The sequence below is a fragment of the Micromys minutus genome (assembly GCF_963924665.1).
Source record: "Micromys minutus genome assembly, chromosome: 25".
Taxonomy (NCBI): domain Eukaryota; kingdom Metazoa; phylum Chordata; class Mammalia; order Rodentia; family Muridae; genus Micromys; species Micromys minutus.
The window spans coordinates 30,540,474-30,560,537 of record NC_137960.1 but is presented as its reverse complement, the minus strand read 5'-3'; the positions used below and the strand labels follow the sequence as shown (position 1 = coordinate 30,560,537).

The 20,064-nt window shown below is 38.9% G+C and overlaps 1 protein-coding gene across 1 annotated transcript in view; it reads left to right on the top strand.

Annotated features, from left to right (window-relative positions):
- Nucleotides 1-2,142, top strand: part of RFX6 (regulatory factor X6) — a gene marked incomplete at both ends in the record, with an annotated part of 51,294 nt that extends 49,152 nt beyond the window's left edge. The window contains one exon of the mRNA XM_080938312.1: nt 1,967-2,142. Within this exon, the coding sequence (XP_080794438.1) occupies nt 1,967-2,142 (176 nt within the window). The remainder of the gene's footprint in view (nt 1-1,966) is intronic.
- Nucleotides 2,143-20,064: the final 17,922 nt, after the last annotated feature.

Sequence of the window (20,064 nt, the reverse complement as noted above, 5' to 3'; positions counted from 1 at the left end):
CATTGCCTCTGACTATGACAAGAGAAGGCATCAACCATGCAAGAAGGAAGTAGACTTTTGAACATGTTAAGAAAGGTTTCTAGAGCAACTAAATATCAGATCATGGTTATGAGAATACTGAGGTAATCAGAACATATTTTCTTCTTGAAAAAAGTTTATATTTTAGAAGGGGGAGAGTAGGGCAATGAATATATAAATGAATACATAACAAAGACAACTTCATTAGAAAGGTAACTACCCCATTCTTTCTCTCATATCTGAAACATATGCTAGTGTGTTGGAGGAGGGGCTTCTAGATGGGCTTGGTCCTGGAGGCCCCACACAGAGATCTCTGGTCAGGGATGGGAGTGGCTTCTGCCGCCTCTGCTGCTGGGTCCATCTGGGCATGCAGGTTCAGGCAAAGGAGAGAAGTGTTGGTGGAGAAGGGGAAACCAATTTCAGGTGCTGCTCCTCCGCTGCCACAGGACACCATGCCAGGCTGAGCTGGTGGGAAATTCCAGTGGCAGGGTGCAGGAGAACATTGGGAGAAGAAATCTCTTCCCAAATGGTGGTGTTAACAGCTCTTATGAGAGAAGCTCTCCGGTGGTAGAATGATTCTTGCACACTTTTACTTTTGAACAATCCATATATATATATATATATAGTTTTTGGGAGGGTTCAGAATTTGACAACAGGTGCTTAGCCTGAGGTCTTAGGAATACCTTGTCTACATATTTGGGGGTGTGGTCCTGCTTCTGCCTGGAGCTTACAGTGACCTTTGGTTACATCCTCAACTGCAGAGAAGGGTCTTGGGGTGTGAAAAATGCCACCTTATGGGGGAGGTAGGTTAGGGAGGAGCTGTACAGTGTTTATGGCTGTGTGAAGGGGCCTGATTTCTTGGGTGACCAAGAAGCTTCTTACCATCCATTTGGGTCCTCCAGGGCTTCAATTATCTTGACCAGGAACCAGGGTACCCTTTGCGGCCTAATTGTCCCGTGTATGTGTGGGGGGGGGAGAGAGGGAGAGATATGCATTTATATATATGTGTGCATGTAGGTCATGAAGAGCTCTTAATAGACATAAAATATGTATTAATGGAATGCATGTGATAGAATTAATTGGGGAAGGGAGAACTTGCTGGAGAAGGGACTGACAATGGGGAGGTCAGTGGGGAACAAGTATAAAGACTATGTGTAATGAAGATGCTACAATAAAACCCATTTCTTGGAACACTCACCTAAGACAGTTTATGAAAAGATTTAAGGTCTTTTTGAAATATGTTAATTGGCGAATGGCAAAAATGGGAGCTCTCTGAGGCAGACATCAGGAATGGAAGCCTGTGGCAGAGACATTTGAATTGAGAGCTGGGAAATCCAGAAACCCTGAAAATCAGATGAAGAAGATCTAGACAGAATAAAGTCATTACAGAGCCTCTGAATTCAGGGGAAAATTGCAAATTTAAGTGAGCAGAAAAAAAATCAATGGGTCTGGAGAAGCTAAACATATGAGAGAATGGAGCAGAGTAAATCTCAAAAGTCAGTTTGTGTAGAATTTTGTGAATCATGGCAAGAAGAGTGGACTTTTTTCCTAGAGTATAAGTTATGGTCATCTGTTAGAAGAATAGAAACGGCTTTTCCTGTATGCATGATCTTTCTAGCTCTTCTCCAACGGGTGAGAGACTGAGGCTGCTACACGAGTCTAGGAAGAGATGGTGATTGGAGGTGCAGACAGGAGGTAGAGGTGGTGAAGACATGTTTTAGTGACAGAATGTAATATAATATTTGCATTCTCTGTGAAATATGTAGAAATAATACATAGGAGAACAAGCGGAAAAATCAAAAAACATATTATTGTTCCGGTGAATCATGTACACTTGCATTTAAAACAGCTCATATATGCTAGATGCAAAAACCATGAAAGGTTCAGTGAGTGGCCTTTGTATAGAATATATCAATTTTATTTTCATTGTTTGTGTTTTCCTTTGTAGCTTCCAACTTGCACACCCAGATTCCTTCATCTTCGTCTCAGTGTATGTTTGGAACCTCCAACCAGTATCCAGTGCAAGATGATCTGGATTCCAATGTAGCAAGCAACAGCGAAGTGGTGTCCTCTTTACCACCCATCAATACTGTGTTTATGGGGACAGCAGCTGGGGGCACTTAAATGAACGATGTAGAATGCAGGTGAAATCAAAGCATCAAAGCTCTGCTGTGTTGATGTCATTATGCACCCCTAGATGCCAAAAGAGAAGAGAAGGTTGAAGGTGTGGTGGCTGGATGGTATTTTCAGGTCACTGCTATGCTGGACAATACCATAGTGAATGGAAATACTTGTATTGCACACAAGTAGGCTAAAATGTGAAGTTATTATTAACCTTAACTTCAAATACTATCAAATGAAGCCAATGAAAATTTAAAGTTGCAGACACTGCAAAGATATAATATTTCACTTTATAACTTATTGAAAATCTCTATTTTCCTTCATCTTTGGTTTCTAAAAGAAGAAAAGAATATTCAATGCCTTCACAATATCTTTAATTTATAATCATTGTTTACTATCACCTATTTGACCAAAGTCAAATGTCTAAGTTCTACCTCCCGTGGAAATGTTTACAAGGTCAAGACTTTATTTTATGTAGCCTAGATCCAAGTGACTTGACCTTCTTCTATCCCTGTGCATTAGTGTGGTGATTTCTGTTACATAGCAGTGTTCCAATTCTATGTAACTGAATAGAAATGATAAACACTTTCCTTCTTTATTTAAAATGATAAGAGTACATAAATAAAGAATGTATGGAAACATTTTTCAAAGCTGTGATTGCTTTTGGGATTGATACCATTTCTGAAGAGAGTGGAGACTTCAGGCCAAAATACTATGGGTATGAAATGAAAGAGTAAATAAAGCTTGCTGCTTAAGACACCATAATTCAAGTGTGTTTGTATATCAGACTCCTGACTATAAGTGTTAATAAATAAAGGTTAGATTGTTTTATTTTTCTTGTTTTTTAAAAGCAGTTGTTTATTGAATGCTTCTCAAATAAATTGGAAAACAATAATTGGTATCCAATCTGGATGCAAAGGCTGGTATGGAGTGAATTACACGTAAGCTAACACAACTGACAGCACTGTGTATTTACATCTGCTTATTTTTCCCTATGTAGTGGCTCTAAGATTGATAGCCTATCCTAGAAGACTTACATTAACTATACAAGAATCTCTTACTAGTGTGTCCACTTTCCAGCATACAGTATGATCTAACAAACAAGCAGAAAAAGTTGGCAGTATTAGCAAATGATGAGAAATATGGAATCAAGTGTTCTATTCTTTTCACTAATAATTTGGTATAACTACAAAGAAGAGTGAAACTATAGGCTTGGAATACAATAATGGTATTAAGGAGCATTTGAACCCACTTTTTGACAGTTAGGAATCAAAATTTCAAGACATATATAGCATTGTCAGATGCTATGTTACAAAACATGGTAAATACAGAAACAAAGGTGGCACTGCGGTACCGTAACACATTCTTGTGTGGAAACAAAGAAGTGGAGTGGTAGAAAATTAAAGCTTAAAGATTTGAGGGTAGAGCAACTTCATTGAATAAATGATGTTCTAGAAGCATGTAGAAGCTCGGTGTGAGGAAAGACAGGCTAGCTAGAGGAGTCTTTAACCTGAGGATTATTTGGAAGACTATTTCATGTAATTACCCAACCTATGAGTATAGAAGGAGATATAGGAGAAATAAGTATAAGTATTTTACAAAATGGATGAACATTCTTTCGGACAATGTGGTGTATGATTGTTCTCTAGGCGTATTTGCAAGGTATTGAGTAGTGTACCAAGGAGTGTACATAAGCTCAAAAGAAAGTGAGAAGCATTGCTGAGCTTCATGTGCTCCTGGCTGATGTTTTCAAGAAGAAATACATGACTGACTTTCTCTTGGTCCCAGAAAATGAGCTTGGAGTTCATGTGTTACATGAGTGACAGTATTTCCCAATCCTGACTATTGGTATTTACACAAGATGGTTCTGCTTTATATAACTATTCTTACTGTGTATGATTTAATTTAAAGTTGCTGGTCCTTAAACACTAAGTTCTAATAGAACTGGCTTCTTGTGGTCTATTTCCAAATGCCTCTAGGTAGGCGGTGTAAGCCCGGCATGATTCAAAGATGAAATGCTTTGAATCTTGCGTGAGAAGAGACCATGAGATGGCATACTTCTCTACCCTTGGTTACTCTCATCATTTAAAAGTTGCTCCTTCATAGGTCTAAAGGATGGATGCTCAAGATATTTTGGGACATTTTTTTATTAATTTTAAATAAAATGCAAGGATCTTATGTGATCTTCAAGTGAACTTGAGCAACTTGTGTATAGTCATCACAAAGAAGTAGCCGTTCAAGCTATTGCTTACATTAATGTAAGGCTATAAATCCAAGGTTTTGTTTTTTAATACCTTGTGTATATCTTGACTTTTAGGATGGACTTTTCAAATTGTACATGATTGTGGCCACCATAAAAGACAGGTAAAATGTTTCAGTTGATTCAATAAATACCTTAAGATAAATTTAAAATAAAAAACAAGCATCAAAACTGCTAAAAATCCAGATGTGTCTTTAATACAAAAATCACAGATCATAATGGACTTGATTTATTTTCCTCTCTCCAGGTATGTTTCTACTAGGAAAACCAGAGATTGCTCAAGTTATATACACCCAAGTATATTTTCTAATGAAATGTTGGTAGCTTTTGTACTTCAAAGACAAAGTCCAATGACAGTTGTGACACCAAAAACTCATTCTTGTTTCCTGCTTTAAGAGAGGAGACCCCTGGTGATGATGAAAGTCCCACCCAGTAAGAGCTGTGTACCCAATGAGAGCTATGAGAATAGGCTTGCTGTGATGTTATAAGTGGCAATTGGAACAGTAACTAGTGCTAGGTGCAGGGCTGTGAGCATATGACAGTGTGTGGGATAAATTTACACATGAGAAAACAGTTTCACATCAACAACAAAAAAGAACACTTATGGATGAATAAAAAAGTAGACTGGTAGGCTGTGAAATTACTGCCCCTAAAATTTTGCTGAATAGATTTGTATATTAGACAAGCCTCTAACCAACTCAATGATCTCCTTAGAAAAAGGACATTCCACAATAAGGTCCTAAGAAACAAGCAGGTGGAGATGGAAGGTCTGGGGAGAAGCTAAGTTGGGAGAGGGGCTCAGTTGGCACCAATGTATAGGCACCTTCCATGGAACACTGACAGGACAGGTCTCTAGACATGCAACAAAGCAATGGAACCTCATTAGTGTCATCCTGACTGGTATAATACAATGGCCCTGGGCCCATGGCATTGCCCAGTCCCAAGCCCTTGCTGGATGCAGTATCTGTTCAACTGTTCAAGATACAGTGATCTTGGTGATACATTCAGTCCACAACCGTGTGTATGCCCTCTACAAATAAAGTTGGTTATCAGTGAAATTTAGGCAGATGCATCATTTCAAATGGAATCTGTCTCATACAATCTAAAATGTGATAAACATAAATGGTTCTATATTTTTCTTAATTTCATTCTTAACTGATAACACACACAAAAAAACACAAGAGCTGAAGACATTAAAGAGATGCCACATGAAAAGGTCTCTTTATAAACACATTACATCAACTTCAGTTCATCTAAGTACCTATATCTGTCAAGCATATATCATTATCAGTGTAAGAACTTTCAAGATTACTCATCCTAGCTGTCTTCACCTAAGTACTGGGGACTAAACCTGGGACCTTTCATAAAAGAAGCAAGTGCTCTGCCTCTGAGCTACATCTCTAAATGTTCTTCCAGCTTCTTGCAATACATAGTTTTTGAAAGTCAAGATAGGCATTCTCCTTCTCTATACCTCTAAAAAGCGCAAACTAAAGGAAAAAAGAGGAGGAAAATAGAAAGAGAAAACATTTGAAATAAGTAAATTGTGAAACTCAAATCTAAAGTTGTTGAGTGCTTGGGTATCTGGAATTAACAACCCTGCCTAAGTAAATTCCAAAAATAATAATGACAGCCAATCTCTGCCAGATCATGACAAATACAGAGGCGGATGCTCACAGCCAACCATCAAACTGGGAATGGGGTCCCCAATGGAGGAGTTAGAGAAAGGACTGAAGGAGCTGAAGGTGTTTGCAAACCTGTAAGAACAATAATACCAATCAACCAAAGGGCCCAGAAACTATCCAAAGAGTACAAATGAAAGGACCCATGGCTTCAGCTACATATGTAGCAGAGCATGGTCTTTTGGGGCATTAGTGGGAAAAGAAGCTCTTGGTCCTGCCAGGGCCTGATGCCCCTGTGTAGGGGAATGTCAGGGCAAGAAGGTGGGAGGACTAGATTGGTAGGGGACACCCCCATAAATGCAGGGGGAGGGAGAATGGGATAGGGTGTTTATGGAGGGGAAACCAGGAAAGGGATAATATGTGAAATGTAAATAAAATATATCCAATAAAAATTATTAGAAAATAATAATTACAGCTAATGTAAGGAACCTTTAGTAAAATTATGTATTCTTTGTGAGTGTTCATGTGTCTGAGGTGTATCGTGTGAATTTCTCTCTCTCTCTCTCTCTCTCTCTCTCTCTCTCTCTCTCTCTCTCTCTCTGTCTGTCTCTCTCTCTGTACATGTATAAAAATGCTCACATATGTTTGAGTGAACATATGAAAATAGAACTTGAAGTGTTTTGTCTTTTCCTATTGCCTTTCAATTTGATTTTTTGACTCTGTGTTTAAACCCTAGGTTCACTTATTGGTTAGACCGGCTGCCAGCAAGCTCTAGGGATCTGTTTAATCTCCTTCTCTCAACACTAGGATTACACATTCTCACCACCATATTTTATGTGGGTGCTAGAAATCAACCTCTGGTCCTCATGCTTTCTGGGATGTGCTAACCACCTGAGCCTCCTCTCCATCCCCTGTACTCTATTGTGTATCTGCAAATTCAGACTTAGCATATTTTTTCTGGAAAACCAAATCTAAATAGCAAAGAAGCAAAACAAATATTAATGCATTCAAAGGATGTCTTCTTATATTGTTGGTATAATTTTAATCCTAAAGCTGAGGGTAATCAAAGATGAAGAGGCCCAACCCAAGATCTCTCAATACTGTGACTTCACATCTTTTCTTAAGATAGTTGTGCAACCCCCAAGGAGCCAGTGAACACATTTGCGAAAGTGAAAAATTAACTACTCAATATGATATCTGCTCTAAAGTAAAGAGAAACTATTCCTTTTTATTAGTCCAAAACAAGGGTGCTGTTCTTACCAATCAATCGTCATCATGAAGGCCAGAGATTTACAGCCTTCAAGCATCTTTAAACACACTGAAGCAAATATGAGCTTTGTGGGGAGTTTGTTAATCAACATTTATCATTTGGATTTGTGTACTTTAGCTTATTAATGCTCTGCACATGACCTCTGTGGAATATAAAACTGTCCCCATATTTCAGGTTACAAAGTGGCAAGTTCTTTTTCTTTTGTATTTGTGTATAGGGCGATGTATTTGTGCTACTTGATACATAGTGCTCTTTTTAATTTATTATTCACTGTGCATACACCTATTATATACAATTTACAATATCCCATTTTGACTTTCTGTTAAGAGTCTGGAGATTATACATGAAAGTGCTACTTACTGCATTTTCATGGGAAGCTGAGTAGTCACTTGCTTGGATATCCAGGCATATGAAATAAAAGTTTCATTATATTTTTTATATACATGTGTCATTTATACACAGCAACTTAAAACATGACAGAGTTCCATAGTTGGTTTTATCTTAGGCCTCTGGGCTATGTAGTCTTTGGTTTTTGGTTACCCAAGCAGTGTTGTGGATGAGTTCTTTCTCATGGGATGGGCTTCAAGTCAGATCAGACTTTGGGTGGTTACTCCCACAAGCTCTGTGCCACCCTTGCCCTAGCATATTTGGTGTGCAGGACATACATTAACTCTAAAGTTTTGTGGCTGATTAGGGTCCACATTTCTCTTTCAGTTCCTTACCAAGTACCTTCCCACCCAAAAGAGACTAGAATATAGGATTGAAGGCTGCACTGTGAAATGCAGATTCATTGTCAGTTTAAAGAGAACAACCCTGGCCTTAGCATTAGGCTATGGTTGTTTGGGTATTTCCATGGGACCCTCTTGGCCAGGAAGCCAACTAAATGGAACCCAGTCCCACCACTGGAAGTCTTGCTTGGCTACAAGAGAAGACAGCTGAATCTCATCTCAGTATCCCCTATCATGAGGAGTCTTCACTAGAGTCACCTTCATAGATTCCAGGAAGTTTCCACTACACTGTATTTCCACACCACTCCCCAAATACCCCCATTTTCACCCACCCACCTCAAGCTGTACTCACTCCATTACACCTCCCCCACAGCATGATCCCTCCTGCTCGAAGCTTCACTAGCCCTCATCCCATAATAAAATGTATGATATTTCCTAATCTAAGGGAGATCCATGTGCCACTGCCCCCCCAAACCCCATCTCTTCACCTAATGTCTGGGTCTGGATCTGTGGGTTACAGAGTGGCTATCATTTATTTAATGGCTAGTATCCATTTACAAGTAAATATCATATTTGTCTTTCTGGATCTGGATTACTTCACTAGGGATGATTTTTCTCTAGTTCCTTCTATTTGCCAGAAAGAGCAGGGAAGGCCCTGCAGGCAGCCTCATAATAGTTCTTTTCTGTCTTTATGTGAAATGTAGATACTCTCCCTAGACTTCGCTGTAAGAGACTCTAATCAAGAACCTGTTTTACCCAAATAAAGGAAAATTCAGGATGTAGTAAATCATTAATTTCTACAGAGTAATTTTGATAAAGCAACCCTCACAAGATAAAATATAGTTCAGTTGTTGGATATGAAAACAAAATTACAAGCAATATGTGAAAACAATTTGCTTTTATACATTTTTACTAATATCACTTAATACTATTAATTTTCCTGTATTAATCAGCAGTCCTGTAAGGGACAGTGTCAATGTTTATTTCAGATTTTTTTTTATTTTCCACAAATCTGCAATAAACATCAGCAATATCAAAATTTTAGTAAAAATCTATACAAATGAGGAAGTATTTTCATCCTTTTGAAAAGTCAATTAATTAATATTTTAAAATTATAACTGATTAATCTGGATGGGAGGGGAAGTGGGAGAAACCAGGAGGAGTAAAGGGAGTTGAGACATTAATCAGGATATGTGAGGGAAAAATCTATTTTCAATAAGAGGAAAACTATATAACTGATTGAACTTGCAATCAGAAAGTATTCATGTATTGGACATTTTTAATGCCTTTTTAACTGAAAAGTTAGGGACAAGATGTTCATTGTTCTCTCTCTTTTTTTTAAGTTATAAGGAAAGCCTTTGCCCTAGCCAAAACCATCCTCCCAAGCTACTAAGTTGCATGTCAGGTGTTCTTGCTGAAAATGGCCCCAGGATTTCATCCAACAACCCCATGGGCCCATCTTGGACGTTTGCTTTCTTCTGAGCCACGTTCTCATCATGTGGCCCTTGAGCTCTTGATGCTGTGAAGTGATAAACCCAAGGTCATGTTAAGTCTTCTAACTGCTTCCTTTTCCTGTCATTCTATTGTTTTAATTATGTGTTTGAGCTTACTCACGTTCTTTACATTTCAGGGCAAACTCTCATTGCCTGTCGGGCTGACATTTTTAGTCTCAACTTCATCTCTTCCAGAGTGATGTGTTTTAAGTACAAATCATGCCTCTTCTTAAAACCCTTCACTGGTTCCCTTTTGACCTTAGAACATGGCCCATACTTGTGTGTGCCTAAAGTTTTCCCATACCTTTCCTACTTGGGTCTAGTATTAATTGTTGTTATGTATGTGGATTGGGGAAAATTGTCTACAACTTGAAGGTTTATAGGAGTCTTAGACAGCAACTGGGAATAATTCTGCTATTATGGGACACCATTTTATTTTGTAGACTATCTTAGAATGAAATGATAAGTGGTCAACAGAGGCAGAAACACTTGTAAAAATCAATAGCTTTAACAGGTATATGATATGGCAAGACTTTAGCATCTGATGCAAACTACATTTAAAAAGAAACACCATTTAATGCTCAACTTGGAGTCCTCCTCCAAATTTGAAGCAAAATTATGTTAAAGCCAACACTAGACATATAAGGTCCAGTTAAAGTTGAAGCTGAGATGAGATGAAAATTTTAATATGTGAGAATTGGATAAGCCCAGTAAAGTTTATTCTCTCTTACAAAGCTCTGAACCCAAAGGATCCTTGTTTAACCTACTAAACATATGCTGCCTTCCCTAAGTCTCCCCTGAAGCCCCAAAGACTCACCCATATTTTTCTTTTACAACTGTATGACAGGTATATATATGAAATAAATGTTTTTAACCTTTCTCGTGAGACAGATGGCAGGATGTTCACCAGAACATTATTCTTGTTAGCAAGATATTGACACAGTTTAAGGTAAGACCAATAAGTACATGGAGTTTTAAAAGAACCAACATACATCCAATGTAACACTACCATTCAGGAAAACAGTAATTGAATCTATACATAGGAACAAAATTAAATCGAAAATATTGGCAGGACAGCTCAAAAGAACCATTTTAATAACTGTATATATTTCTCAACCACCAAATGTTAATCAGTTTCAATCAAATATGTTGTAAGAGTGCAAACATGAGATTGGGTTGTATATGAATATACATAGTCGGACACTCATCTTTTGAGATAACAATAGGGCTTACTTTTGGGAGAGAGGAAAAGAAGCTAGAAAGCTAGCACACTCTAAGCACTGCCCTTGCAGAGGACTACAGTTAGTTTCTAGTAATCATATTGGTGGCTCACAGCCACCAGTAACTCCAGCTTTAGGGAAATGAGGTCCCTCCAGCTTCTGCGGGCACCTGCACTTGTGTTCACATACAGGAAATTAAAAGTAACAAAAATAAATATTTTTTAAAAGAAAGAAAAGCAATAGAGAGGAAAGAAATGAGATTAGGTTGGGGGCTTAATTTTTATATGAAACATTTTGGTTCTAAGCAAATGTATAAAAGCATGACATCCAATGCCCTGATGTTTGTCAACACCCTTTTTTATAAGTTTAAACGTTTTCTATTACTTTTTGCCTGGATAACTTTATTATTAACTGCTGATGGAAACTAGAACATTCTGGGCTCACATGACAAGACAGACTCAGTCCTGAGATGCTTTCTCTTCACTTCGTAGTCTTGGCAGTCAGTTGTGACTCAGGCCATTGTCTGTTATCACAACTCCAAACTGGATACTCAGTTCTTGAACCAAACCCTCAGACTTTAGAAGCAGCTTCAATCTGAGGCAAGGTCTTGTGCCACGGTTCAGTGCTATGAAAAAGTTCCATCTTGCCCTTGAAAATCATAAGCTAGGTTTGAAGCAGTCATGTGCTGGAAGTTCTGGGTGATTGGGTGGCGTAGGAAATCCTCACACTGGTGCCGAGAAGGGCAGCCTCGCGGTGCACATATAAAATTTAGAAAAGAGGCAATACGAACGGAGCTGAAACCCGATCACCGAAACCATCATAAGAACGAATACTGAGCATTAGAATTCAGACTACCAGATGTTCTAAAGAGAGGAAGTGACAATGTTCCGTTTTCACTCTGAACACCATGTCACAAAAGAACCATTTAAAAGTAAAACAGTATTAGGAAGAAAAAATGACAAAGAACATCTAAACTGTTGAATGATTTCCCATTTTTCCAGATAAGTTTCAATCCGATCTTCCTAAACCGTTGATGACACCCCACCTCCTGTTTGTTCCTGATAGACTTCAATCACATCTTCCTCCTCCATTCCCAGCTCTTCTGCAGTATGGTTATCGGCAATCCTCTGGCCTTCGAAGAGAAACTTCAGAGAATTCACCGACAGACCCTGTCTTCGACTGTATGAGTCTTTGAGTTTCTTGAGCCTTGTTGTCATTTTCAGTCTGAAGTGTATCTCACTTCTATTTTCTCCAATAACTTTGATTTTAATAACATCTTTCTTCACATCCTCTAAGATGTCACTTGAAGGTTTAGTCTCCTGGTCAGGCATGGCGACAGTGGCTTCCACACGGGATCTCTGTAGCAACCACCTACAGCGGGGCCAGTAGAACTTCGTTCTGGGGTTTACTAGTCCGTCTCTACACAATCGCACAAACAGTGGCCGGAGGAACTTCCTGTACATCTTACGTCACTTCCGGGTTCCAAAGGGTTAGCATCTGTAAGCATAGTGGGGAGTCGGGTGTGTCAGCAGGTACGCAGGCAGGCTGAAGCCGTCCCACATCTCAACCCACAGGTGAGAGGCAGAGAGAGCTCTATTTCATACTATTTTTACGTTGAAATCTAAAATAATCCTTAAGAGAGGAGAGCTTGTGCAGTTTAAAAATTAAAACTTCGCCCATATACCTTGTTTGAACAATGTAGTGATCAGTACACATAGCAGAATCAGTCCTATTACGAGTTAAAGACTAAGTGAAATTTCGTTAACAGTGTTTGTCTCTCTAGAGGGATCAGTTAAGCAGCAGATTAGTCAGGTAGTAACTAAAATGTTCTTGGTGAATATGGAGAATTTTTTCCCTAATTACAGTAGAAAAGATGGTTATGAATAAAAATGGAAGGAAATCCCACATTCAATCTTTCATATATAAAGCCTGCACACACAATTTTATAAGGCACACATGTCCATGTGGATACATGATTTTTTTTTAACATATCTCTGTAATTGTTGGTATGCAGTTACTACTTGTGGACCTTTCTGTATTATTTAGTTGATCTTGAGAGAAAATTGTTGTCAGTTGAATAGTGTCTTCATATGAATATGTTATAACATAACCAATTCCCAACTACTGTATCTTCCCACCATATGCCCCCTGGAAAAGAGTCTCAACTGTCTAGCTCAGGCTAGATTTGAAATCACAAACCTCTTATAAAGGAGAAAAAGAAGCTGCAGTCTTCCAAATGCTAGGATTACAGGTGTGTACCAATCAGTCCTGGTCATTGTGTGTGTGTGTGTGTGTGTGTGTGTGTGTGTGTATGTGCACATGTGCATTATAGGTCAATATCAAGTCCCCTAGTTTGCATTAATTGTCAATTTGACACTTTCTAGATCCCCCTGAAAATGTAGTATTACTCAAGTAATTACCTTTTGTTAGGTTGGTCTCCTGGAGTTTGTCTTGGTTGACCCAGGCAAGCACAGGCCTCTGTGAGTGGCGACACCCAAGGTCCTGCCTGGGCTGTCAAAAAACCTAGCTGAGTGTGAGCCTGAAGTCAGAAAACATCATCACTCTGTTTTCTGCTGCAACCTCCTTCTTGAGTTGCTCCCTGAACTGAATTATAAGTCAAATAGACCCTTTCTCTCCCGTATTGCTTCTCATCAGAATGTTCTATCCTTACAATAGAGTATTAGCTGTCTCTCCTTAGTGGCCCCCGTTGTTTTTGAGACAGCCTCTGCTATACTAGCTAGCCAGCAAACTCTAAACATGAGTTTGCCATTGCTTCCATGCAGTGGATTTCCTCCCAGCCTGAGATTTGAACCCAGGTCCTCCTGCTGCCATGGCAGACACTTAACCAGCTGAGCCATCTCCACAGCCCACTGACTATTGCTATTTTAAAAATGGTTTATAGTCTTCTAGAATAATATTTTTTATGTCGCTGGAAATGATAAGCAACAATTCTACTGTAGCTCTCATTAAGCCTTAGTATGAAGATTCAAGGATGAAATATTCCTGATCTCAGGGAGCTGTCTTGATGGTGAACCAAACGTCTCAGATATTTTCAACCTGCATCATACTTCACCCCTGGTGCCTTTATCACCCTGGTCAGCTGTCAGCTTGTCCATTGGACAGCATTTGGGGTCTACACATATGATTTTGGAGTTAGGGAAAAGGGAGCCAACATTAAAAATGATTAAAACAAAGTTCTTAGGATGTGACTAATGTATTTCAGCATTCTTAAACAAAATTTTCCCAAAACATGAACAAGATGTATTAATTGAATCCTCACAATCATATTTAATATTTTGTTCTATTCTCATCCTGAGCACTAGCAGAAACTGCTATATCATATAATACTTTAAAAGTCGATTATTGTCAATAGCTTTGTTGGTCTCAATCCCCTTAAGAGATATTCAAAACACAAACACCCCTCTGGGCTCAAATTAACTACACATGTACCTTTGGAGACGGGGTGATCCACAAAGCAATGGTAACAGAGCAAATAGAGTTGATAGAATGGGCAGCATCTGCATCTGTAACTAAGTGTACATAGCAACAAGCACGCATGCTTATTGAAATCCAGGCACCATCGAGGGCACAGTCTGACGCACTGTCAACAGCAATGTCTCCATCCATACTTTCAAGTTCAGTTAGTATTGATGAGGTTATAAACATACGTCTCATCCCTTGGAATTATTCCCCCATGCAAACACACTTCTCAATAGCCTAGCAACTGCTCTGCTTTCTGCTCTCGATGTGAACCGGGTATCTCACATTCCCTTAGATAAAAGAACTATGCAGACACATCTTCCACTTGCACCTTTCCAAGGAATCAAAGCCAACTTCCTGTCAAAGGTCAGAGCAAACAATGCTCGACAAGCACTCGTCCAAGTTATAAATCATTTGCTTCAACTATTTTTTGCTGGAGACAATTTTATATTCAAGTTTCTATGATAGTGGAAGAAAATGATAGGTCAAAGCTATATTGATTTCCTAAAGCTCCTTGGGAACTAGAATTTCTTGATCAATGACAAATGTGTTGTAGTATTATTATTGTGATATGTGATATATGATATTATAATATGTGTAGTACTACATATTGTAATATGGTTTTTCATTCATTTTCATACCCATGTAGCCATTTCTCCTGTCCTTCCCCATGCACAATCCCAACCCCCTCATTCTCTTCCCCTCCACCTCCACCCCACTTTGTTTCTTTCATCTGCTTCTAATGATTGGTCCAACTTGAAACCAGTACCATGAGCAAGCACCAATCCCTAACTCCACTAATAATACTCTGTTACACATGCACACGGGAACATGTCCTCTGAGAGGCTTCACCCAGCATCTAACTCAGATACAGAAGCCCACAGCCAAACAGTGGAGCTTGGAGGCTCTTCTGGAAGAACGATTTCTGACCCCTAATAGGATATGAACTCTATAGGAAGATAGAGTCAATTAATCTGGTCCAGTGGGTTTCTCAGAGTCTGAATCAACAACCAAAATTCATACATGGGCTGGACCTAGGCCTCCCCACTCATATGTAGCAGATGTGCAGCCTGACCTTCCTGTGGTTCCTGAACAACAGGAGACTTGACATGTGGTGCTGTCAACTGGGTAAGGGCTGCAGAAGGCAGCACAGTAGGCCTGCAGCCATACCTGATAAAGAGCATGCTTGTACAAAAAGAGGCATAATGATTTTAAACGGATGGACTTCAAGGAGCACACCCCTACCAATGCATTTTCAATCTGAAACTCTTGGATTTATGTGGTCATTAACATGTCTTTTAAAATCATGAGCAGTTTCAACCCCAGCATTGACACTCTCTGCATGTGCTGTGGACTGTATTATTATTATTATTATTATTATTATTATTATTATTATTATTATTATTATTATTATTATTTTGCGGCTCACCAAGACTTGGAACACTTGTCAGTTGATGAGCTTTGTTTTTTTCAACATCTCCATGTGAAAATGAAACAGTACAGTGAAGGAACTGGTAAATGAAAGCTGGAAATTGGTGGGCGCAGGCGAAAATCCCCATCACGTCTACTTCCTTATTGGTTCAATTATCTCTTAATTGCTACATCAGCAATAAAATGATGTAACCAGATTGCACACACACACCCCTCACAGTTGAGTGTTCTCATCTAAAAGACAAACCCCATTATCAAAGCAACATGGCCACAGAAATCTTCATAGGGCAGAGATTGCAACAAAATCAAAGTGAACGGATACATCACAAAACATTTCACTGTGTATCTGAACTGAGTTAGAGAGGATTTTAAGAACACACAAAGAACATAATTTTCTTGATAAAGCAGAAACTTCTGATAAGGCAACAAGCCTCAGGTACATGTGATCAGGCTTGATAGACATTTAGGAGTTTATTATTATCATCATTATTATTATTGTCATCCAGCAAAAGACACAGTAGACCCCTACACACACTTTATTGCTGATCGCCAGCTGATCTCTGAGACCCATCGTAACACCCTCATACTTCTAGACATTAAGATAAACTGTCTTATGATTACAAACAGGAAAGTTAGTGCTCTTGCAAAGTATGTGTATTAGACACATCCAAGTTTTAAAAAGTCCCCGAGAGGTGCTGATGTTTGAGTAAATCTTTGAGATGTGTGGAAGTAGCCTGTAATCTCATGACCTGGTATATTTTATGGGTGAATGTATATAAATGGTCAGAGTGTGGAAATAGCTACATTAAAATATTAAAATAGCCTTGTCCGTGTCTGTGACCTCCTCATCTCCTTTCTTCTAACTTCTCTGTATTGTTGAAATGCTCACCTCTTTAAACCAATAACCATCTCCTGACTTTCTCTCCACCTTTATCCTTTGACACATGTGACTACTATGACAATCCATTCTACCTGACCCATTGTCAACTATCCTTCCCTTTCATTAGCTGTTCTAAGTTATTTTATGAATATATCATAACAACCTCAAGCAAGTGTTGTTAAGCACCAAGGCCTACTAGTTACTCCCCTTTGATCTAAATAAGGGATCGCAGTTTTCAGAGCCAACAGTCTGACAGACTTCATTTTCCTCTGTGGTACTTGACTGTATGTAATATAAGCGACTAAGATCTGTGTCCTGGGATCCAGAGATAGTGCAAAGGAATGAGACACGTGGAATAAATGAGTTTGTACCATCAAAGCAACCAAAAATTTTAATGGCACTCAATTTTTTATTGAATGCTTTGAGAGAAATGGAGAACTGATACCACTTAAGTGGTATACATTCAAAAGATATTCATAGAAACTCCACCATCTTTATACATTTCCTTTACATGCTTGAAGAAACAAATTAATTTAGCAAACACCTAGGACATCCTGAAATAAATTCACCCCTATGTCATTCTCATAAAAATTAAAAAGCATTTATTCTGAAAGCTATGACTAGTGAATATATATGTATATATATATACACATATATACACATACACACATACTGTAGAGTATATAAGCACATTTTTAATCTATTGACATAAAGCTGAGATATGTAAACAAAAGAAAAACTATAGAATCAAAACGATGGTGTAGGAAAAGAAAATAACAGATAAATTAAGCTAGCAAACAAACAGAGGTGAACATTCTGTAGCTCTGTTGAGTCAGAAATGAACAAAGGACGGATTTCTAATTGTAGAGAGGCAACTCGTACCAATATATATCTGAAACCATTTTAAAAGTCCTGTTCCTGGTCCACTGGCCCCTCTACTTCTGGAGTTTTTCCCTTCATGGTGATAGCACAGATGGGTTCACAATTGGGAGAATGCATAGAGATTCTATCCGGCAGCTGAAGTGGAACAGCTGACCTATCTTCCTCTGGGCCTGGTTGATCATTAGCTTTGATCAAATAAAAGGCCACATGTTCCAGGTGCCCTTATGCCCTGGTTACTACAATGGGAGAAAGGAAGGCAAGACAGAGAACTTAGGGCAAGATAGATATATAAATTTACATTTTATTAAATCCAAGCAAGTTATATGTGTCCAAATCACTAGTTTTAAAACATAGATATTAAATGGGGTGGAAATGGCTCCCAAGGAGTTTTGTGTTCTTTTTATAGTGAAGATGATCAACTCCTGGAAGGAATTAGGAATACCGAAATTAAAAAATACATAATAAAAGCTTTTGAAGGTACATTAAAACATAAAAGCATATAAAATTGTTAAAAATTAAATAAAATGCATAGAAAGCACTGGCAGCCTGGATAAGCACTAAGAAGAAAAGCACATGGGGTGAAAGAAAAGGTTACACAGAGAGCAGTGATTCCTGGGACTTCGCCCGGAACCTTTGTTGAATGCAGACGCAGAGACCACCACCCCTGCAGATTTCTCAGGGTAGGAATGATCGTAAAAATGAGGTATATTCTTTGGGCCTTTGGGGCATTATCATTTGAGGAGTACTGTATTGTCACTTAACAATCTTTGTTCCCATGACATTTGATAGCTCTTAGGATTTCCCCAGGTACTTCTAACACGCAGTACACGAAATTAAAGATTTCTTCCCCAAATGAGTTTAACTGGCCATTAAATTATTTTTGGAATGTATATCCTATGGAGTCTTGACATTTTGCTGATAACTAGGTACTGGTTGGTGCCTTCTTTAAAAGTCTACTTCTTAGAAAGCTTTGTTTTTTTTTTTTTTTTTTTTTTTTTTTAAGTACAGAATAGAGTTTATTCAGGTCATGGGAGAGTTAAGACGGTGGTAGAGGCAGAGAGAGAGAGAGAGAGAAAGAGAGAGAGAGAGAGAGAGAGAGAGAGAGACAGAGAGAGGGAGGGAGGGAGGAAGGGAGGGAGGGAGGGAGGGAGAGAGAGAGAGAGAGAGAGAGAGAGAGAGAGAGAGAGAGAGAGAGAGAGAGTAGAGGCCGGCCATGAGCATGTGGAGGGAGAGGGGGGAAGGGAAGGGGAAGAGGAGGGGTAGGGGTGAGAGAGCAAGGCTGCAAGAGAGCAAGAACAAGAGAGAGAGGAGGGGTCAAGCATCTCCTTTTATAGTGTCAGGTCACTGGGGCAGAGCGTACCTGGCTACTGCTGGGTAATTGAAGGGTGGGGTTTACAGAATCTCAACATTCCCCCATTTTTTGTTTAATTAAAAAAGAAAAATTAGAGGTGATGGTGGACCAGGAATAGGGTCGTTGTGATCTCTTGATTGCTTCACGCTTGTTTGGCGCAATGTTTCTAGAGAGTCTAGAAAAGTGCGGGTAGGGATGTTTGTCCAGTCTTAGAGTTAGCTGTTTCCTTGTTGTCCAGGGTCTGTGGAACCATCTGAGGATAGGTCAGAAGGAACAGGTCTAGTAGAAGTGGCTGTGTCTGCAAAAGAAGGCTGAAGCTCTGTTTTAATCTCATGAGTCAGAGCTGCAGAAGCCAAAGCCTGAATACTCACCTTGCCTTTGAAGAACCACTTAGAATTGATAGGTATTGGCCGGGAAAAGACATGCACATGATAACTTTTGTATAATGCTGCAAAATATAACAGACTAAATGGAATGTCCCAAATTAAAACTTAAATTGGAAAAGAAAAGAAGATATTTTAAGAATGTGTCTGCAGAGGTAAATGAATAAACCCAGAGTATGGGAAGCCCTCACGTCTGAATGGCAAGCAGAGGGACTAAGACTTCCATATCTTAGTATGAAAAACGCATGATTAGAGAACATAGCCATTATATGCTTCTACTCAGACAGAGATTGACTACCTGTCCACTTACCAGCTCCTGTGTGATGATATGGCCCAATTTATCCTCATGTCTCTGACAAATTTATAGGCTCAATTTGAAAGTATGATTTCTTATCTTTTTTTTTAAAAAAGATTTTATAAATTTTAATTAGGAAAAAAAAAAGGCAAACAAAAAACCATCACTCCACCGGACCCCAAAGTCTACATATTCTATGAGCTTCTGTGCGGTTAGAATAGCCACTTGGAAGGAAAGCTGTGGAGCTTAGATTTAGAAATGTAAAGCTTATGTAAAGATGGCTGCACATTATGGCAGCTTGGATCTACAGATATGTACAGGATATGTTCGTACATGCCAAAGTGGCATTCCTCGTTCTCAGATCAGGAATTCTGAATGCCCTTCCTACGTTGTAGCAAAAGTTAGAATGGGATTTCCAGAGTCAGAGCATATCCTTGTAACTTCACGCTCAACCATGTACTGCATTTCTGTTCTCTTTCAACAGCTGAAGGTGTTCTGGCATAAAACAGAGCATGGATTTTACTGTTCCACTTCGTTCAGTAGCAGCCTTGCTAGCTACATTCTCAAGCATGACTCTTACATCTCATTGTATACAATTGTCAGTTGTCGCTGCTAAATTTGGTCTGTCTCAGG